The sequence below is a fragment of the Anastrepha ludens genome, chromosome 3 (genome assembly GCF_028408465.1).
Source record: "Anastrepha ludens isolate Willacy chromosome 3, idAnaLude1.1, whole genome shotgun sequence".
Taxonomy (NCBI): domain Eukaryota; kingdom Metazoa; phylum Arthropoda; class Insecta; order Diptera; family Tephritidae; genus Anastrepha; species Anastrepha ludens.
The window spans coordinates 16,964,583-16,987,512 of record NC_071499.1 but is presented as its reverse complement, the minus strand read 5'-3'; the positions used below and the strand labels follow the sequence as shown (position 1 = coordinate 16,987,512).

At 36.3% G+C, this 22,930-nt stretch overlaps 1 protein-coding gene across 12 annotated transcripts in view; it reads right to left on the bottom strand.

Annotated features, from left to right (window-relative positions):
• Positions 1–597: 597 nt before the first annotated feature.
• LOC128857068 (proton channel OtopLc) overlaps positions 598–22,930 on the bottom strand; it is a 121,219-nt gene continuing 98,886 nt past the window's right edge. For 9 of the 12 annotated variants that reach the window (XM_054092625.1, XM_054092620.1, XM_054092623.1 and 6 more), the window contains 5 exons: positions 17,640–17,751; positions 17,237–17,397; positions 10,583–12,057; positions 10,162–10,522; positions 598–4,526 (listed from right to left, as the gene is read on the bottom strand). In XM_054092625.1, the coding sequence (XP_053948600.1) occupies positions 4,386–4,526; positions 10,162–10,522; positions 10,583–12,057; positions 17,237–17,397; positions 17,640–17,751 (2,250 nt within the window). In that variant the 3' untranslated portion in view covers positions 598–4,385. The remainder of the gene's footprint in view (positions 4,527–10,161; positions 10,523–10,582; positions 12,058–17,236; positions 17,398–17,639; positions 17,752–22,930) is intronic. The other 3 variants (XM_054092621.1, XM_054092631.1, XM_054092632.1) reach the window with 1 other exon arrangement.

Here is a 22,930-nt window from a genome sequence, read left to right as displayed (position 1 = left end):
AAAACCAAAAATACTATAAAACAGAGTACAGAACTGCAAAATTTTTAAATATATATAATAACAGTAAATTTTAGTTTATTTTCATTTTATTTGTTAATACAATAAAAAGCATACTTCTTTCATGGAAATCAGAAATCGATTGAAACTAAAACACAAATTTAAAACTTAAAAGGTTAAAACATAGAAAAACACAAAGAAAGCAGAAACCAATAGAAAAATTAGAACCGAGCAGAAAAAATATTTTAGAATATTGAAAAAAAAATTAGTTTAAAATACCAAAAAAAAAATAGAAAATATTGTAATAAAAAAGTACAAATATTTTTAAACATTAACAAAAGTAAAATATATGAAAGTAATATTTCATTTTATTTTATATAATAGTAAAAACTATAATCAGAAAATAAAAATATTGCACACTGATTTTTTAGAAATATTAGAACCCTAAAAAATAGAACTATTTAAATGTTCAAGAATCAAGTATTTCAAACTGAAATATAACAAAACAGAATAAATAAAAAACAATAGAAATAAAAAAAAAAATAATTTAAAAAAATATATTATTAAAAAAATTTATAATAAAAAATAAAAGAAATATTATAACAATGAATTTTATTTTCCCAATACAATTAAGGACATATTTCCTTTCATAGGAATCAGAAATCTATAAAAATTGAAATATAAATTTAAAACTTATAGGATTAAATCAGACAAAAAACAAATAAAATAAGAAAAATGAAAAGGTCGAGCCAAGGAGCACCAGGAGATTTGGTGGCTCCTAAAACACTCAGGCTAAAAAGCCCATTATATTTAAGGCTCTGGAAAGGGGGTAGATTTGTAGTCAAGGAGGGAAGGAGAAAAGTATCAGAGAAAGAGATCGGAAAGGATAGAGACAGAGATACAGATAGTTAGTCCTGTGAGAAATAAAATAAGAAGTCTCGAATCGAAAAATTCGAATGAAAAGGAAATATTTTAAAACTTTTCTTTATTTTTTTTAAATCATTTATATTTTTTTTAATCGAAATTTTCTTTTTCCGTTGCTTTTTTTATTCAATTGGTTTTTTTTGCCCCTTTTGATACACATTTTTTTTAAAATACTACAAAAACAAAATATAAATATAAAATACTAAGAAAAAAATATGAAAAAAGATTAAATAAACAATAATTAAAATATAATCACAAAATATTTTTACACAAAATGGAGGCAAAATAAAAATTTACAAAAATTCAAGTAAATATATCAAATTGAGAAATGGCTCAAACACAAAAAAAAAAAAAAAAAATAAGAAACCAACAGAAAAATGAGAACAAAGCATAATATTTTATTAGGTGCGCAACTAACTCCCGCTGTTTGTCAATCGATGCTGCCAGCAGTAGGTGGTAGTCGATTCTAACATAACCTAAACATCATAAACCAAGCTTACACTTATGGAAAAGACTCCGATTCACACACATTACTGATTTCGTTTTGGTGCCCTATACTTTTGGTTTTGTGAAAATGTCTGATTTTGTGCCGAATAATGGCCATTTGCGGGAAGTGTTGATTTTCCTCATTCATTCGAAGCAAACAGCGGCTGAAGCGCATCGAGAGCTGCAAAAAGTGTATGGAGATGCTGCTTTAAGTGAATTAACGTGACGAGATCGGTTCCGTCGCTTCAAAGACGGTGATCTTAATGTTGACGACCACCCGCGAGAAGGAAGGCCGAAAACCTTCGAAGACGCTAAATTGGAGGCATTGCTCAATGAGGATCAATGAGGATCCGTGTCAAACGCAAGAAGAGATTACTTCAGTATTAGTCGTTACCCGCCAATCCATTTCCAAGCGATTGCATGCTTTGGGAATGATTCAGAAACAGGGGACTTGGGTTGCTTATGAGTTAAAACCAAGGGATGTTGAACGTCGTTTTTTCGCCTTTGAACAACTGCTCCAGCGGCGAAAAAGAAAGGGCTTTCTTCATCGCATCGTGACGGGTGATGAAAAATGGATTCACTACAGCAATCCAAAGAAAAGAAAGTCATGGGGACTGCCCGGTTATGCTTCTACGTCGTCGTCTCGCCCGAATATGCACGCTGCGAAGGTGATGCTATGCATTTGGTGGGACCAAGTTTGGATGTTATTTATTATGAACTGTTAAAACAAAGTGAAACCATCACTGGGGCCGAGCACTGCACGAGAAGTGGCCGCAATACGCAGAGAGGCATGAAAAAGTGATTATACAGCATGACAACGCTCGGCCTTGGCAAGGTGAGTCCCGTTAAAACCTACCTGGAAACACTGAAATGTGAAATCATACCCCACCCGCCCTCTTCTCCAGATATTGCGCCGTCCGATTATCACCTGTTTCAATCGATGGCACATAGTCGAGCTGACCAGCAGTTCCATTCATATGAAGACATCAAAAAATGACTTGATTCGTTAATAGCCTCAAAAGATGAACAGTTTTACCGCGATGGTATACGAGATCCACGAGAAAGATGGGAAGAAGTAATAGCCAGCTATGGGCAATACTTTCAATAATTCACTTGCAACCATTTTTTCAGAATAAAGTTGTATTTTCATCAAAAAAACAGCGAGCACTTAGTTGCACACAAAGCGAAAAATAAAAAGGCATAAAAACTGTAATAAAATGTTAGCAATTTTAAAATAAATTTAAATAAAATATTAAGGAAAATTTTGAAATATTGTGAAAGAATTTTTAATTTATTTTGACATTCAAAAACAAACCTTTATTTAAATAAAAACGGAAATAGAAATTTTAAAGGGGCTTAAAGCTATAACAAAATCTTAACAGTTTTAAAAGAAAGTTAAATAAAATATTTAAAAAAATTTTGAATTTGTTTTTACATTAAAGAACAAACATTTATAAGACTTAGATATATTACAAAGGCAAAAAACTTAAACAAATTTTAAAAGAAAATTCAGTAAAAAATTAAACAAATATTTAGAAACTTTTTAAGCATAATTTTTTTAAATAAAGGAAATTCCAAAAATATTCGACAGATACACAAAATTTAATATCAATAAACCAAAATTAAAGGAAGACCGAATAAAACATCGGAAAAAAAATATACACACAAAAAATTACATATCGTTCGTAAATCTCCGCCGCCATCAACTCATTTTTCCCCCATTCTTCGCTTTCTTTAATTTGAAAAGTGCAAATATGAAATCATTACTATTTAAGTACTAATAAATTGTCGCTTTGCGGCCATACAAATGAGTGTTTGCACTCTAATGGGCGTGGCTGCTAGCATCCACTACAGCTTACTTTAAAAATATGACTTAGCAAAAACAAAAACAAAAAAGTTATCGCAACTGCTACACCATCAATGGGGTAACATTCAAATTATTAATTAATCTTTTATTGTTGTTTTTTACTCCCCACTTCATAACGAAGTTCTATGTAAATAATTTTTTTTTTTATTGTTTGCTTTTTCAAATTGTTTTCATCCGGTTTGTAGTAGGTTAAGAATAATAAATAAAAATATTTCGGTGACTTTTTAAAAATTAGTTTTACACACTCGTGGAAATCTAAAAATTGTACTCGCTTAACTATGTAAGTAGTTCATAATTAATAATTGTTATGTTGCTTTTTTCATTTTCCATTTTTTATTTGTAATAATTAATAAGTAAAATCTTAACATTAGACTTAAATATACAACTTTTTTGTCTGCTCTAATTCAGATGCGCAGATGCGGCTACAATACATAATTTGATTCGCCTTAATCGTTTGCTTGCCATTTTGCTTTGGATGATTTTACTTTTACTTGTCCTTACTATTACTTTGCTGAGTGTATGTTTGTTCGTGTATGTAGTATAGCATGGCATGGCATATGCCAGTGTCTATTTTCGGTTGTTTGAATATGTGGCGTGTGTGTGTGTGTCGGTGTGGGGTGATAATGTGGTGTTGTATGCGAGTAACAGCTTAGTGGTTCAATATGTTTGACTTCACAACATCCTTAGCCCTCCCTACCTTATAGAATTGTTTTTTTGTTTTTGTTTGTTTTTTCAGGGTTATTCGTGCAATTATTTTTTACTTTCTATGTATTTTATCCTTCTCACACAATCGAATTTGTCACTTTTTAATAAATTTAAATTATTCATTTTCTTTTACGCTGCTTCAGTGTTAAATTATGCTGTGTAATTCAACTGTTTCTTTAGACATTCATTTTTTCGTCGTCACTTGTTTTCCCAATTTCTTTCTTTTCTCCCTTTACCTCCATTGCTTCCTTTGCTTCCTTTTGTTTTGTTTTTGGTACCTTTTTTGCAGTTTGGCAGTTTCTTTGCTATTTTGCTATTCGCTTTAAATACTCTTTGGGCACTCTACATAATCCACTCTCTATTTGCTTATGCAGTACAATTTTAGCTGGAGCGTCGTCGTGTCTCCTTATTCGAGGCGTGCCTTGTACGTTGTCTTCCAGATTTCGGCGAGTGTTACGGCGCTGTGGAAGCGGTGGAAAATGCAGAGTGGCAGTGTGACGCGTTGAATTATTGACCATGGCACAAAGCCGTAAAAGTCAAGCTGAACCTGTGCACCACACAAACGAAGACAAACCGCATTGAAGATGGAGAAAATAGAGGGGAAAAATAGAAATTTTAATGAAATTTTCAAAACGATTCATGCTCTAATTCTACGTAACATCAAGAGTGCAAAAAGTACGCAATACATGAAGATATGAGAAGTGAAAACGTGGTAAGAAACTAGGTTTGAAAAAGAAATATACAAAGAAAATATTTTATTACACTGAGATATGTATGTATGTGTGTACCAGGGATGCCAATACTAGCGGTAACTAATGACCCCACAATTTTGAGTTGATATTAATATAGGGCCGGCATCTCGGGACTCATTCTGGGTTGGAAATTTCTTAAATTTAATAAGAAGCAAGTGGTTCCGAAATTTCAGGATATTTTTAACATAGTCCCGGAATTACGGGATTCATTCCGGGATATACATTTTTTCAATTGAATAAAAAACATTTTAGATTGTAAATTTCCTAAATTTAATAAAAAACAAGTGCTCCTGAAATTTCGGGACTATACTAAAAATATCCTAAAATCTCGGGATTCATTCCGGGATATATACTTTTTCAACTGAATAAAAAAACACGTGGTCGCGAAATTTCGGGATTTTCAGAGTATAGTCCCGGATTGTCGGTACTCATTTCGGTATTAAAATTTCTTAAATTCAATAAAAAATGAAGAAACAAGACAAGTTCCTGAAACGTCGAATATTTTGAATATAGTGCCGGAATTTTGGGATTCATTCCGGGATATCAATTTCTTAAATTCAATGAAAAAACAACACTTAGTCCTGAAATATCGGGATGTTTTTAATATTGTATAATCCCGGCATCTCGGGACTTATTTTGGGGTATACATAAATTTTTTTTTAATTCAATAAAAAGAAAAAAACCACGGTATCCCGAAACATCGGGACTCATTTGAAGATATACATTTTTTTAAATTCAATAAAAATCGCTTTCTCCCGAGATTTTCTTAAATTTTTAATATAATCCCGGCAATCGTAACTCATTTCGGTATTAAAATTTTTTACATTCAATAAAAAAACAAGATTTGGTCCCGAAAAGTCGTGACATTTTTAATATGATCCTCGTATCTCGGGACTAATTTCAGAATATAAATTTCTTGAATTCAATACAAAACAAAAAACAAGACGGGGTTGCGAAACGTTGTGTTATTTGTAATATAATCCCGGCATGTTGGGATTCATTTCGGGATACATAAATTTCTTAAATTCAATAGGAATCACTTGGTCCCGAAACGTGGGGATATTTTTAATATAGTTCCGGAAACTCAAGATTCAAACCAAAAACAATACGAGTTTCTGAAACGGCGAGATATTTCTGATATAGTTCCCGAATCTCGGGATCCATTCCAGGATATAATTTTTTTAAATTCAATAACAAACAAAAAACAAGAAGTGATAACGAAATGTTGGAATATTTTTAATATAGTCTCGTCATCTCGAGAGACATTTCAGAATATACATTTTTTTAATTCAATAAAACAAAAAAGAAGATGGGGCCCGAAAGGTCAGGATTTATTTAATATGTAAGTAGTTCCGACATCTTGGGTTTCATGTCGGGGTATAAATGTTTTAATTTCAATGGAAATCACTTGGGCCCGAAACATCGCCCGGCCGTTCGGGACTCATTTCGGACATACATTTTTGTAAATTCAATAAAACATGAAAAACAACACGCGGGCCCGAGACGTCGTTGTATTTTTATTACAATTTCGGCATGTCAGAAATTAATTCGGAATACAAATTTCTTAAATTCAATAAAACAAAAATGGTGAGTCCCGGAACACTGGGAACTTTCTTTATCTTTATTATACTCGCAGCATCTCGAGATCTATATTTCTTAAATTCAATAAAAATCACGAGCCCTGAAATCGAAATCCCAGAATATCAGTATTGACATCTCTATTAGGTATTTAGTAATATATTTTGATAAGATTTATCTATAAATAATATTTTTAAATTAAATATCTATGAATTATAATTACATGTAAATGATTCCAATACGAATTTGCTGAAAAATGGCTTTAATGATTTCTACATTCAGAACTAGACTAGCAAGTTTTACATCCCTAAAAGGGTCGTATACGAATGTCAAAGTGTAGGAAAATTGACACAGTTTTGATAAAAAGATGTTTATTATACTTGTATTTTAAAAAGCCAAACTATTTGAGAGTCGCATTATTTGGGTTAATTCTAAAATACTCCTACTATTTATTATCTTGACTATGCCGTAAAATGTCCCGAAGAAAAAGTGATACCTTTGAAGAACTGTAGCTGTATCTTTTATCTTTGACCAGATGAAATTTCAAACTAGTAAATATCTTCATTTACTTAGCACTCGCTACTTGGGATTAATGTCGATCGAAATGTCAAGGGAATGGAGTTAACTCTTGCGAAAAAGTGCTTAGTACTTTGAACCAGACAAGCCACTAATATGTCTAGTCCCACTCCTGTTGTAAGGCTCTGATGTACGGACAATGGCAATGCCCCCTAAAAAACCCTTGGAGTGTTCGAGAGAAAGATTGTGGAACATTTATGGAACTTTGCCCGTTAGCAACATCAAATATCAGGTATTTGCTGCAAGGCCTATAAAACTTAGTCAAGTGGCTCCACAGTATATAGATCAAGTATTGGAAGTGTCACGACTTGGTGATAGCAAAGGAAGGCTAAGGGCTCCTCGGTATGAGAAAAACCAAATGCAGCAGAGTATCTAAACGACTTTACTTAGCGCAGAAATTCTCTAAGAATAATTTTCAAATCTTCACAGAGATCTTAAAAAAATATGGACGTTTATGCCCCCCTAATGCCGACATATTCAGAATTATGTCAACAATAATCAGTCACTGGCCTTTGGGAGACCATGCCAACCCATCTTGGATGTACAACGATAGAGGTTGAAATAAAAGGAAACAGTCTCTCGCTATCTGTGTGAGTGCCCAACTCTGGGAGCTCTACGACAAAGAATGCTGAGGGAATTCTCGATGGTTAACTTGAAAGAAATTGCAGAAAAGAAAACAGACGACATTGGCAGATTCATAGTCAAATCCAGAAGGTTCGACTAATAAAAAGCAGTGATTCGACGAGTGGTATATCAAAATGGCATCTTTTGTGCTAATTGGGCCTGGGATGTGTCACTCAAACAACACCTCTACCAACACCATGCCCTCTTATTAGAGTAATACTGAGTGAAAATACGCTTTGTGGAGATCTCAGAGTGGATATATGCGAGTATACCTTTATAGCAGATATGCAACGCCCTTAGGTTATTTAGCACTCTCTCGTCTCTTGAGAAACCTATAGTTTTCTCGTGTCGTGTTTCGAAATGCCGTAAGCGGCTAATATTTTATGAGGAAGCTTTTGAACATTTGTTCACGACACGCATCTTGAGGAATCCTCAAATTATTTAAGTTCTTTTACCTAATTCTGTAAACTTAAACTTTCTAAGATTATACTAAGCTGAATGCAAATAGGAGTTCATACCGTTTTTTTGCTGCAGCGTTACATCCTATCTGACATAATTTATCTGGCAACTATTGACTGGTCTGAATGATACACTAATATGAGATCAAGACTACCTACGAACTTCAGCACCATTTTTCAGCTCAGTAGAAGTTAATGTTTCTATTGGAAATCAACTATGTATTAACGATTGTGACAAGGTTCCGCTATGGCCTTCTGCCTGAAAAATACTAACTAACATGCTGGATCTACTGACAAAGTCTTAAGCACCAGGATGTTCATTTTTCTTTGGGCCTTATTTAAAAAATTCATGCGACTATACATAATCATGTGGTCCTGTCAACCTTCAGGTCGTGTTTTAGATTTACAATGTACGATTCTGCCAGCTTTAACGTATGGATGCCTGGTTTGGTGGGAAGCTCTTCGGCAGGGTTATTATATCACTAAACTGGAGAGGTTGCAAAGGACTGCATGCATTAGCATCACCGGAGTGTGTAGAACTTGTCCCAGTGCTGCCCTGAATGTCGTTTTGCTCTTCTTATCGACTTTAACGTTATTTCCAGCACTGTTCAAAGTACAATCAGTTTAAAGGAGGTTGGCCTCTGGAGACATCTCTCAGGGAAGAAAAAAGAAGGAAAATTTTTGGGCAGTTAACTCCGAATTTCTCTGAACTTCATGCAGATCTCTCTATCCGCAAACTGGAGTTTGAGGGTTGTGCTAGGGCAATTTTTCAAAGTAGGCAGGATTGGAACGAAGGGAAAATCTGCACAGAAGCTGTCACCCCTCTCTTCCCTCCAAGGTGGATTCGGGATTCGGAGCGAGGCCAATTTGTCTATTTCCTTAAAATTGCCGAATACTGATAGTGGTTTTCAGGTAGAAGTCTTTGCGATCCTACAGGCATGCAAAATGCTTAAGGAAGCTATAATATTAACGTTTTTCTCGATAGTCAATCTGCGTTTAAGGCTTTGACGACACCATGGTACAGATCCAAACTGGACAACTCCTGTAAGGAGGAGATCGAATCTCTTGGGTGTGCAGGTAACATTTCGCTGATCTGCGGTCCATGACATAGGAGCATAGAGAGAAATGAAATTGCTGATGAGCTTGCCAGGAAGGAACTGGACTTATCTCAGAGATCTCCTACTTACTCATCGGCATCGCCTTGACTGTTGTTAAAAGGAAATTGCACAACTTATTTCTCAGGAAAGCGCAGAAAGGATGTAGCTCCATTTATTTATGTGGTATTTCGAAAACCCTCTGGCCCAAGTACAATAGACGGAGAACTCAGAAAGTTTTGGGGACTCCACACCATTCAATTTCCAAACTTTACCGGTCATTGGGCGATCGGCATACTCGCGGAAAAACTAAGGTTGCCATTTACCTCCATTGCAGAAGCTGTGGGGAGAAGGGGACTGTAAAGAAGGACCCCTCCGAGAAGGAGACTCTAGAAATGTTCGGGTTTGGCAACTAGATGATTAAGACCACTGGATGCTCCTTTCTTCGACAGCCTGATGCAGTGCTCTAACTTAAATCCCATCAGCCTTCTCCGTTACATCAACAGTTCTGGCTGGCTGTAGATATCTGCCTGGTAGAGGTTTGAAAATGGTATCAAAACGGCGGTTTAGTGCTACTTGGGGAGGGCTCGAGTGGTTCTTTAATCATTTCACCTACTATCTACATATACATCGTCCTTGAAAAGTTTAGCGTGCGTACTTCAAATATCTCAGTGATGTCACGAGCCTATCCAAAACTTGGTCTTGAAATTTCAATCGATAATTTTTAAATGCATAGAAGGAATTTTAAGTCTATGGGAAGTGAAAACAATTGCAGTATTCAGATACTTCGATCGTTGTTTGGAATCATAACTTCGGAACCAAAAAATTAAAATGATCATGAGTCGTTTAATTTTTACAACAACAATATGTATACATATTAAAATCGAATAGTACTTCACTACTTGAATCAAAAACAGGCAAAAACTCATGCAACAACTCTGAATTCACATACTTTTCAAAACCATAAGGCACAAAGGATATTGCAATGTCCTTCAAAAATCAACTCTCACATACTTATGCGTTTTGTTTTTGAATTTCGTAAAATGGTTTTTGTTTTTTTTTCTTTTGGTAAAACATATCTTCATATATCGCTCACGTACATATCTACTTACAGGATTGGCGAATACTTTTTGAGCTTCAAATGTGTAAATAGCAAACATAGCCACATTACAGATCAATAGGAATGTGACAATCTGACGGCCCGGTTTGCTGCGGTCATGCTCGGGCAAGTGAACGCGACGACGGGAAACATCGGCTATGAAGAGCAATTGCAAGATCACCTGGAATACCGCTACGGCGCTTGTGGTCATGACTAGAAGATTCGGTTCGCTCTCGAGCGCCTTCAAACTGCCGGCTATGACACCAAACACCGAATAGGTGAAAAGACCAAAAGCGGAGATGCGTAGTAGAATGTCATTGAGATTGGATTGCTCTTCGCAACGGAATTTAAGATTTTTAACTCTGCGGATGGGAGTAGAAGAAATCGTTAGCGTTTTTTTAAGAAAACCATTTCATTCTTACCTTATAAAGCCGATGATGATGGCGAGCACAGCGAATGCCATGAGTATGCAGTGACTTGCGTCGGCTAGGTAAATTGCTAGCAGCGAGAACTGCTGATGACGCACCAAGACGAAGAAGAGTATCAGGCAGATCAATGCACCTACCAACAACAACAGACCAAAGAACAACCCCTTTGACGAGCCCACGCAATCGACACGACCCGAACGAGCCTGATGTGCCATTGCCACAGCACGACGTGACAACATCACTTCCAAACGATGCTCCAAATCCTCATCGTTCATACGACCCGGATAACGACCGATATGCTTCCACATAACATACAATACAACAGCGCCGATCAGTGAGTACTCGATAATGAAGGGATACAGGAAGGGTGCCGAGTCGTAGACTATAGTGCCCATAATATCGACACGTCCACAAGCGGTTGAGTTCAAAGTGCCAATGTTGGAGGATAATGCGGCGGGATAGATGTTATCGAGGCTCTCTAGATTTTCAAAACTCACAACACCAGTCGATTCCGGATGTGAGATGCCCGAGTAAGTTTGGAAATTATTCATGCCGGGTCCAAGCAAATTAGTCATGACATTCAAAGCATTTTCAGTGGTAGTGGAGGGTGTGGTTGTGGTGACGGTGGTACTAGGCGTTGACGAGACTAAATTACTAAAGAACGAGGCAATGCCCGAACCAATGCTCGAAGACATAGTCTCTGAGGTGGATGATGGCAAATCGGCAACAGCGCCATGTGTGGACATAAGATAATCGGTGGCAACGCTTGGGGCACCAGTCGTAAATGCCGAATGCTCAAAGTGATGTCTGAAGGGTGACTCAGTGGTCGTGGTTGTTGTGGTAGTGGTTGTGGTAAAAGGGCTGCTCGCCAGCATTGTAGTCGATGTTGGTGTTGTGGTAGGCATGGTGCCCAACGTGGTGGTGGTCGTGGCAGCTGTAGTGCTCGTGATAAACTTCTTCAACTTGCGTGCCATAGTAGTACTTTGCCACTGATATGATGGTGTGGTGAAATAGGGACGTGGGGTAGTGGTGGTGGTGGTGGTGGTAATGGTGGCAGGTCTAGCGGTAGATGTAAGCAGCGTGGTGAGCGCTGCATTGGCATTCGTACCGGCAGCAGCGCCCATGCCCAGCGACTTGGAAATGCCATCAACAGTTTTGCGCACCAATTTCGAGATTACATTGTCAGTTTTGTAGGCATTGGCGGGAAGCAAATCCTCGCCGTCCAGTACCTCAAATTCTTCATTGGGGCCGGTGTGTGTGCGCAGAACTGTACCAGCATGACGCAATGCATGCTGACGTATGGACTTGGCAATGGACGAGTCATCGGGATCGGGTTCACGACGTTGATGATAAAGTGTGATTTCGAGTAGTGACTCCTTGACGAGCGTACGTATCCAAACGCAAATATTTGTGGCGACAACGTGCATGAGGCCAAAGCGGGCGATCACCTTGAAGCGGTGGATGTTGAGCTGGAATTGTTAAGGAGGACTTTGTTAAAGGGCACTTTGCGCGTAGAGCAAAATAAATGTAGAAAATGAATATTTCAAAAAGCCATTCGGTTTAACAGAAAGACGAAATATAAATTTCTGAATAAAATAAAATAAAAATAAATTAAAAAAAAAATTATATACATAATATTAAAATAAACAAATAAAAATAAAATTTTTAAATAGATGGCAATGTAGCGTAAAAAGTGGAAATACTGTACCTGATATGGTGGCCTAGTCTGCATATGAAAAGGATTTTATGCGTGAAAAATTTAATTAAAAGCTACTTGGAAAATTTTGAAAAAATTTCTCGCATGCAATAAAAATGTCAAATTTAAGGGCGATTGGCAAGAAAGCTAAACGAACTAAAAATGATATTAAGAGCTAAAAAAAAATTAGCTAATAAAATACGAATAGCGGAGAAAATTAATCGAATCTTCGATATAAAAAAAAGTAATAACAAAATAAAAAAATATTAAAACAAAAAATAAAAAATAAAAATAAAATATTAAAATAAAAAATACAAAAATATTTAAACAAAATAAAACAAAAATATTAAAACAAAAAAAAAAATAAACAAAAAAATATTAAAACAAAAAAATATTAAAATAAAAAATAAAAAAAATATTAAAACAAAAAAATAATAAAATAAAAATTAAAAAATATTTAAACAAAAAAAAAAAAAAATATTAAAATAAAAAATACAAAAATATTTAAACAAAATAAAAATAATAAAACAAAAATATTAAAACAAAAAAAAAAAATAAAAAAAAAATATTAAAACAAAAAAATATTTAAACAAAAAAAAATAAAAAAAAAATATTAAAACATAAAAATATTAAATAAAAAAATTTTTAAACAAAAAATAAAAATTAAAAACAAAATATTAAAACAAAAAAATATTAAAATAAAAAATAAAAAAATATTAAAGAAAAAAATAATATACAATGAGGTATAAAAAAAGGAAAAACATCAGTCACGAATTTTTGAAAAGCTTTGCAGCATAGAAGATCAAATTATGAATAAAGTAAAAATAGTTTGAATGAATCGATAAAAAAATTTGTTAAATTTTATATCATAATTTCAAAGCCACATAAGCAGTTGGCTGTTCCAAGTATCAGTTGGAATCAAAAAGCACTCAAATGGCTTTTTGTACACATAATATAAAAAAATATTATTAGTTAAATTAAAATAAAGTATTGAAAGAAAGAAGGCACGCGTAGTTTCTTAATATATATAGAAAAAAATGGTTAAAGCTAAGTTTGCGGAATTTCCTATATCGATCATCAAATTTTATAAATTTAAAAAATAAATAAATTTAAATTTCGAAAAAACGTTAGAGCTCAAAATTGAACTCATTAACTCTTCTTAAAGCCAAGCATTTCAAAATTTAGTTCAATTCCAGCATATTTTCTAATTTTTGTGACGTCTTCAAATTGTGAAGCTATCGGCATAAGTTTTTGTATGAAGACAATTCAAGTTTATTATTTTTGTTTTAACTTTATTTTTGTACGAAGACAATTCAAATTTTTGTTCGAAAACAATTCGAATTTATTATTTTTAATTTTGGTTTTATTTTTATTCAAATTTAATATTTTTTATTTTAATTTTATTTTTTTTTTTAAGACAATTCAAATGTATTATTTTTATTTTAATTTTATTTTTGTGAGAAGAGAATTAAAATTTATTATTTTTTATTTTAATTTAATTTTTGTACGAAGGCAACTCAAATTTATTATTTTTTATTTTAATTTTATTTTTGTTCGAAGACAATTAAAAAGTTCAATATTTTTAATTTTAATTTTATTTTTGTACGAAGTCAATTCAAATTTATTATTTTTATTTTAATTTTATTTTTGTGAGAAGAGAATTAAAATTTCTTATTTTTATTTTTAATTTTATTTTTGTTCGAAGACAATTCAAGTTTATTAATATATTTTTTATTTTATTTTTATTCCAAGACAATTTTAATTTATTACTATTAAATAAGTTCCCTTTTTTCTGTTGACTCAACTGAAAAATTTTAAGTTTCAATCATCCCCATCAATGGCCACCACGATCGTATTTTTTTCTACCCAACATTGCGTCTCTTTCCACTTTCTTCTTCAAAATAAACATAATAACTGTGGACTTTTGAGCTATTACCATCAGAATTATGGGCCGAAGAAGCCTCTACACTTTTTGTACAAGGAATGCGAAAGTAAAAGTGTAGATTAGCCTCAATACTCAAGGCATAAACACTCTAAAATTTGTTTTAAACTATCCAAATCCATCTCATTCTTTAGTGTGCCGAGAGCCTTTTTCGCACATCGGTCTTGTTTATTACATTAGTAGACATTCAAGAATGGTAAAAGTTGGGGCTTGAAATTGAGCAAAAGAGATGATGAGGATGGGCGAGTTTGCTTTATGGATTCATCGTTTTGTCATGACAACCTGAATATTAACTCGCATACTTAATTTGCTTCATTATAAGAAGCGTACGAGGAAAATCGCTCATTTTTCCTTTTTTGCGCACCACGATGCGAGAATCTCAATTCGATCCTGCGATCCTGCAGGCATGCAAAATGCTTAGGGAACGTGGGAGCGAAAGAGACATTAAGACAGTTTTTCCTATACTTAAGCTGCGATCAAGACACTGACGACGCCATGGAGCGATCTGAACTGGTCAAATGCTGTTAGGAGGAGATCAAATCTCATGAAACTGCTGATTAGTTTGTCAGGAAGCGGTCAACTAAATCGGTCTCAGAGATCTCCCGCCCGGTCATTGGCATTCACTTGTTGTTAAAGGAGAGTTGCAAAACTTCTTTCTCAGAAAAGCGCAGAGCAGATGAAGGGAGCTCCATTTATTCGTGTGCTATTTGGGGATCTTTCAGAGAAGGAGACTGTTGACCACTTTTTCTGTAAGTGTCCGGTCTTAGCAGCCAGGCGATTCAGGTCACTGGGTGCTCCTTTCTTCGACAGCCTGAGTCAATGCCCCAACTCAAATCCCATTAATCTTCTTCATTATATCAACAGCTCTTGTCTGTCCTTTGGAGGTCTCAAAAGGGTGTCAAAACGGGGCTGTAATGCTACTTGAGGACTGCCAAACTGCGCCTGATCTTTCAGCTGCGTACTTGGCGCCGCACATCGTTTAAAAGACATGGAGAAGAAGTTATAACTGGGAAGTTTGCAATACTCATAAGCCCATTAAAGTTTCTCAGTATCATTGGAAGTACCCTTATCCAGTTCAGGTATCTTGGGGATGGCTAAGATGATCTATGGCACTCACACGTTTAGTAGTTACAGATGGCTCGCGGAAAGAAATGCTCTGAGGGAGCAGATTGGCGACATCGCACCGAGCAACACAAACAGCAAAATGCTCGAACGCGAGGACAGCTTGAACGCGGTAAAGAAATACATTGATAACGTACTACGAAAAAAAGATTGACTTCGACACAATGCAACAAAGCGAAGCCGCACAGACAGAGACACAAGAAGACGAGCCTTTAGCATGAAAGCTGGCTATAAATATGGCTGACCCAGATGTTGGTGAATAGAATTGGTATTTTATGGATGCCGTTCTGGGCCCTCCCGAAGTAATATAGAAAGCAGTTCCGGGAGGGGTGTCTCCTCAAAAGGAAAGAAGGGATCGTTTTAGTGGCCATACCACATGACACAGTCTCTGTAAGTGCGAAGGCGTTTTGAACCCTACCTCACACACCAAAACAAAAAAAAAAAGGTGATCTATGACATGTCAGGCAGGCATGACTATCACAAAGTACACGAGTACAAGTACAAGTGATCGTGATATTCAGCGTATCTTTAAACCCCCAATGCATGGATCGCATTGGGCAGCGAGTGATGATATCTTGAGAATTTAACTTTAGCAGCCGCGTTTTAACAGTGGAAATAAGTAATGGGAAAATAGAGTTCCATAAATGTTTCGAGAGCTAAATGAAAGGCTTCCATAAGTGCATTCCAGTTGATGGGGAGTATTATGAAGGCGATAATAACCTTTTTTCGGGAATAAATTTGTATTTTAAATTTTCTGAATATATAACATTTTGATCAAGGTATTGTGAAAATGTGAAATGGTACCATCAGTTTCTGAAAACCAGTCAGTACTTTCTAACCATAGACTACAGTCTGTGTCAGAAAAAAGGAACCGCGATTATTCATGAAGTGTAAAAGATATATATATATTTAAAATTTTTTTTACACGAAAGTATGTACAAAACTACGAATCGCAATTACTCAATAAGCCGTGTAGTCTTCATCGATGCAGAGTATAGCTTGGCAACTTCTCGGCATGCTTTGAACCAGCTTTTCTGCGTAGCTCGTCGTCAAAGAGGACCAGATTTTGCGAACTTGACGCACGAGTTGCTTTAAATCCTGTACTGGCCTTCCCGAAAGATGCGTTTTCATAATATTTTCAATGGGGTGGGCGTCTGGGGACTGGGAAGGCTAATCCAATACTGTGACACAATTTTTTTGTTTCGCTGTTGCTCAATGTGTTTTTCTGAGAGCAGTGGTCTTGACGATGTGGGACGGTAGGAATGTTCGCCTCCTTCAGCCGTCATTCGATGATGTTGATACTCACATCTATTCGCTTTTTAGTAAGAACCGGTGTAGTCACAAAGAACAGTCCCGCTTAAAAAGTCGGACGCTCTCTTTATGCTACTTTTTTGTGGTCACTCGCTTCAAGCCGCGCTCGGAAAAGTCATCAACATTTTTGTACACTTTATATCGCTGATTCTACATCACAACCTATCAAAGTAACCGTCAAAGTCCCCTACCAAGACCAAATCTCAAGAGATTATTTTATGGTGAGCGTAGCATAAGCGAGTTGAGATATTTTAAAATCGGGTTTAGCCAAATACGCTGATGTGTACCTCAAAATATGTCTTCCTGTGCTTAAGAATTTCATTCGTGATGCTCATAAGAATGAGAAAATAACTTTTGCCAGAATAGTCGTCTCCTCTTTTGCTCAAACAGTCAATCTATATTTTATTCCTTTTGTTTTTTTAAATCCACCCGTAATTTCCTCTTACATACAATAGTATACCAAAATTTTCTAAGGTTTGCTTATCAGCTTTCGTTAGTAAATCTGTTTTTTCTTCGGCAACCTCGGCTTTAACCATTTTCCCGCAATGAAGATTAATATTTTTTGTCATTTACTTACTCTGGCATTCATGAAAATGAAATACATCTGCATAAAGGTGAATACCATCTGCAGCAATGGATTTACGCCGATCAAAATGTGATGGCAGGGCGAATCGAAGGGGATCTCAAAGAAAGAGCCAAACTCCAGTCCAATATAGATCATGGCGCCCAATCCAAAAGCTAGAAAATGAGAAAGCGAAAGACGATGTATGCGTGGTTGTTGATATGAGAGCATAAACAAATGATTTCTTATGGAATTTAAAACAAACGAAAAAAATTATTCAGCATTTAAGGCCTTCTTTTTCTGTGCAAATTCAATTATTTAGATCAGTTACAATAATTTTTTTTTTTAAATCTTTAAAGTGTTAATTACTTTTATTCTCATTTTCTTTTTCAGCCTTTCATTTTTGCTCTGAACTTACCTATGGCGCCCACACGCAAGAAGAAGCTGCCATGTGTGGGATCGCTGTGGGTTGTCTTACGTTTTCGTACATTCTTCGTGGTTACGGCGACCTCAGCCTCAGCTTGTGAATCCTGTGAGTGATTATTTATTAAAAATTCATAAAATTAAACATCTTTCGATTTAAAAGTTACAATATTTGCATATTTGCGGGTGGCGCAAAATTAATCATCCAATTTTGTTTGAGAATAAATTTTTCGCTAAATGAAAAAAAAAAAAAAAATTGAGTGTTGCAAATTTAAATTTCGAAATCTTTGCTTGTCTTTTTGTATATTGCAGCTGTTTGATTCACAAGTGTCAAAAATTATAAATCTTCTTGGATGATTAAATTTGCGCCAGTTGTGTTAAAACTTAGTGATTCCTTTTGCAGACGAACTAAATGACAATTGTTAGTGTATTAGTAAAATGTGGATGAATTTAGTTTGTTGCAGGTTTCAGGAAGTATTTGGTATCTACTTGTTGCAGGGTGATGCGTTAAGAGCTTTTATAGCAGTGTGTAGCATAGTGTAATCTGGGTTCAGTGATTTCTACAGTGCGTTTGGTTTGTAAAAGAGTTCCCTTTTAATCAATACATTCATGCATACATACATATATACACTAACACATATATGCAAGATACTACATAACACACATACATACATACAAAAGCTACAGTGCTAAAAGTTGTTAAACTACACGAGGTGCGTTTTGACTTATTTCCGACATTTAAGTTAAATTTGAAGCTTTAATACATTAAGAGACTTATAGCTGAATTTTACATTGAACATTTTCGTGATACATTTTAACCCGCTATATCCCTCGGCTATGAGTATTTTTGGCACTTTTCCGTAAAAGAGCCAAAAAAGACCCACCTATTGAAGAGTTAGAGGGTTTTTTTCTTGTAACTTCAAACTATTCTTCGTTCTGCTTTTTGCTGCATGATAGTCCCACTCAAGGCCTGCGACGCCATTTCTAACTCAGGATAGTGTCGTTCGAAACTTTCCCGTAAACACAACCAAACAAAAATGAGTGAGAAGAACGCGAAACTTTTCGAGGCGGTATTTTTATGCACGCATTCGAAAGGGCCGAAATTATATAATAGTTATTACGCCGCGGCTGCAAAAGTGATTAAAAAGTCAAAAAAGTTTGTTGTGATGTGGAATCTATACCGCTGAGGTATACAAAAATGTTGATGACTTTTCCGAGCGCGGCTTGAATCGAGTGACGATAAAAAAGCACGATCACTTTCGTCCAACTTTTTAAGCGGGACCCTTCTTTGCGACTATGCCAAGCACAATCAGTTCTTGCTAAAAAGGGAATGAAGGAGGCGAACATTCCTACCGTCCCACATCGTCAAAACCACTGCTCTCAGAAAAACACAACAGCAAAACAAAAAAAATTGTGTCACAGTATTGGATTAGCCTTCCCAGTCCCCAGATGCCCAGCCCATTGAAATTGTGTGAGGAACTAGGAAAACGCAACTTGCCTGAATTCCAGTCCATGATTTTAAGTTTGCAAAATCTAGTCCTGTGTGTCGACAAGCTACGCAGAAAAGCTGTTTCAAAGCATGAACTCGACAACGATAAAGACTACACGGCTTATTGAGTAATTGCGACTCGTAGTTTTGTATATTACATACTTTCATGTAAACAAATTTGAGATGTATATCTTTTATACTTCATGTTGGTTGGTTGGTTAGAGTGGTGATTCATCCAGAATCCAACTAGCGCTTCCGCACCATTTTGTTGCCACATCCTCGTTACCAACTTGTTTAACATTATTTGAGGCAAGACTATATCCAGTCTGTCCGGTTTAGGAACCTTATTAGGTTGTTCACGTCTAAGCCAGAGAGTTTCTCGAGACTCTCGAACAGCGGTTTGCCCAGGGTTAACATTCTGTCCTTCCATAGGGCAGGGCATTCATAGAGGAAACGGAAGATTTTTCCTTTTTCTCCGGTTGTTTACAACATATTTCATGTTAATCGCGGTTCTTTTTTTCTGACATTACTGTATTTACAACCAGCCAGGACTGTTGATGTAATGGAGAAGATTGATTTAAGATCGGCATCAGGCTGCCGAAGAAAGGAGCCAGCTGTCAAACCCGGACATTTACAGAGAAAGTGCTCAATAGTCTCCTCCTCGGTTTGCTACTAATCTAAATTATTCTGATAAAAAAGCAATTCTGTCAAGGCTCTAGGTCAATTGATTATGATAATGGCATGAGAATGTATGATTTCACTTTTGGACGCATCTGTATATTTCATTATGAAGCTTCAGTTAAAACTACAAAAGTGATAAGCTGACTAAATAAGATAAGTTAGAAGAGCTCGTGCTTTGCAAAGAGAGTAGAAATTCCTTCAATTACCTGCAAACTACTAATGAGCAGTGCAAAGAAGAGATGAGCTGCTTTAGTTACCTGTAAAGCTGTTCTAACTACTAGTGGATTCGATACGCTTAAGAGAGCTGGTGAAGTTAATAAAATCACACCAATTTTTGGTTTTTGTAAATCGTAACCGTTTCACTGACTGTTACGAAGTGAAGCGGTGAGTCTTAAATTTAAGCTCTTTTCCCAGTATCTGCATAGATAGTGATAAGGTGAAATATTTCCTCCATTCCTGTTTAGTTTCTCGGCCTCCATTTTCCACCTATTCTTCATCCTTGAATATTAGCGACCTGTAAAAATTTATTCTAAGCACTCAGCAGCTTGGCATCCGATTAGTCCAAAGGAGCTTCGGGGAAGCGAATTACTTCCTAACTCAGTTTCTCTCGGGCCACTGATACTTCCAATGATACCTTTATCGCATGGGCAAGCTAAACGATCCCAAGTGCATATCTGCGAAGCGCCGAACGAGGACGCTGAACACACGTTTTTTAGTTGTGACAGATGGCTCGCGGAAAGAGATGCTCTGCGGAAGCATTTGCGAAAGCATTGGCGAAATCGAGCCTAGCAACATAATCAGCAAAATACTTGAACGAGAAGACAGCTGGAACGCGATAAAGAGATACATCGAGGACGTACTACGGAAAAAAAGATAGAACTCCACGCAGTGCAACAAAGCGAAACCGCACATATAGAGACACAAGAAAACGAGCCTACTATATATTATGGAAGCTGGCTGCAAATAGACTTGGCTGAATAGAATTGGTCTTTTATGGATGCCGTTCTGGGCCCTCCTAAAGTAATGCAGAAAGTAGTCGCGGGAAGGGTGTCTTCCTAGAAGGAATGGAGGGATTGTTGTAGTGGCCACACTACTCGACGCCGTAGGCGACGGTCGCTGTAAGAGCGAAGGCAGTTTGTACTCTACCTCATCCACAACAAAAAAAAAAAAATAACAAAATCCGGTGAGTTTGAAGCCAACTATGGATGGAAACATCAAACAATGGCGAAACTCCCAGTGTTATCTTGCGCAAAAAATCTTCTTATTGAGGTCATCTAACGTCTGGGCGATTCCTGTACTCAACTCTCCAAGTTATCCGCTTGGGGAGCCATCTACTTAGCCAACTACTTCTGTCTAAAAGTTTCGGCTCTTAAATTTGACATTTCCATTAACCTCAAATACTTGATTTTTTATCATTAAATCTTCTCTAAACCCCACCTGCAAATTCACTTGAATCACTTTTCTTTACAACTTTTCCACAATTTTTCATTTTCACTCAACGCATTTTGTTGCAATTTGTCTTGGTAATTTTGCACTCCGTTGCTGCAACAATCACATCACATCATAGCCCTCACAATTATGGCAATTTGATGCTGACTGGTAATTAATACTAAATGCAATGTGGCCCATAAATGGGCGCAACAATGAGACATTCATAAGCAAAGCATTGGAGCCAGAGTCATTAGAGTCGACAGACGGACAAGCAATAGAGCAAAGTTGTGCAAACTTACGCAAACTTTGTGGTGTTGTGGCGTATGAAGTGTGTGTGTGTATGTCGCAAGTGAACAAACACGCACACATATGCACTTAAATGCACACATCCAGAACTGCTGCCACTGACAACAGTGAGTTTTAATGCGAATGACAGTCACAACTGACTGACTGGGAGACTTAGAGGCTGAGAGGCTGAAAAGCTGAGCGACTGACTGACTCACTAGCTGAATGCCTGACTTAACTGGCGCATTATCTACTCGGGTGGCTGTTGTTTCTGTTGCTTTTGGACTACTGTTGCGTTGCTACTGGCACCTCCGCCGCCCATCACCTCGCGCTCAACGCAACAGCGTCTTGCCACTTACAGCCAGTGACGGCCACAACTTTGTCTATTTTGCAATAAATGTGATAAATTTCAAAATTTTCGCGGCTTCTCTATGCAACTTTGCCACAAGCACAAACACCGCAAAATGTGATTGTGACAGAAAGTTTTTTTTTGTTTTGTTTTATTTTTAGTTTTATTCTAACATGCAGAGAAAAGATTTCTGAAAAAGACCTGGGGTGAAGAAAACTTTTTCAATGAAGAATTCGTAAAACTTATGAATCTCATTGAGTTAGTTTTGAAGTCTTTATTATTGGATAAAGGAGTTTTAGCAACTCACAAAAGTTTATGGCCATTAAAATGCTTGATCGTGAATTAGTTTTTGCTGCAGCAGTTTGAAGTTTTACAGTAATGCAAACTGCAGAGTAGAGTGGGGTTCAACGGCATAAATCAAAGATGATATTTTTAATACTTCAAAGGCTCAGCAAACTCTAAAAGAGGAGGGATGAAAATTGTACAATAATAAAACAAAATACAAAATACACCCGATGGAAAGATTTATAATTTTTGAAAGTAGCATCAAAAGTCACACATATTTGTCTCTTATGAACTAGGCACCCTGTATGTTTGTATACCGCAGCTGCCCAAAATAAGCTGACAAAAAATAAATGTATACAGGGGTTGATTGAAAAGTAATGAGCCTTATTTTTTTTAAGCAGTTTTATTAAACCTTTTGGCTTATACAACTAATATTCTTCAAAATAGGACCCTTGAGTGTCAATACACCGCTGGTAGCGGTCCTTCCACTGCAGGAAACGTTTTTTAAACTCATCCGCCGGAATCGCGTTCAATTCGGCTGTCACAGTTTTTTGGATAGCCTCGATGGAGTTGAAACGCCTCCCCTTCAGCTTTCTTTTCAGGTGCGGGAACAAGAAGAAGTCCGGAGGGGACAGGTCTGGGCTGTAGGGAGGGTGGGGAAGCACCGGAACCCCCATCTTGGCCAATGCAGAGGTGCAGAGGAAGGCGGTGTGCGCCGGCGCATTGTCGTGATGAAGGGTCCAATTGTTGACGAGGTCGGGCCGAA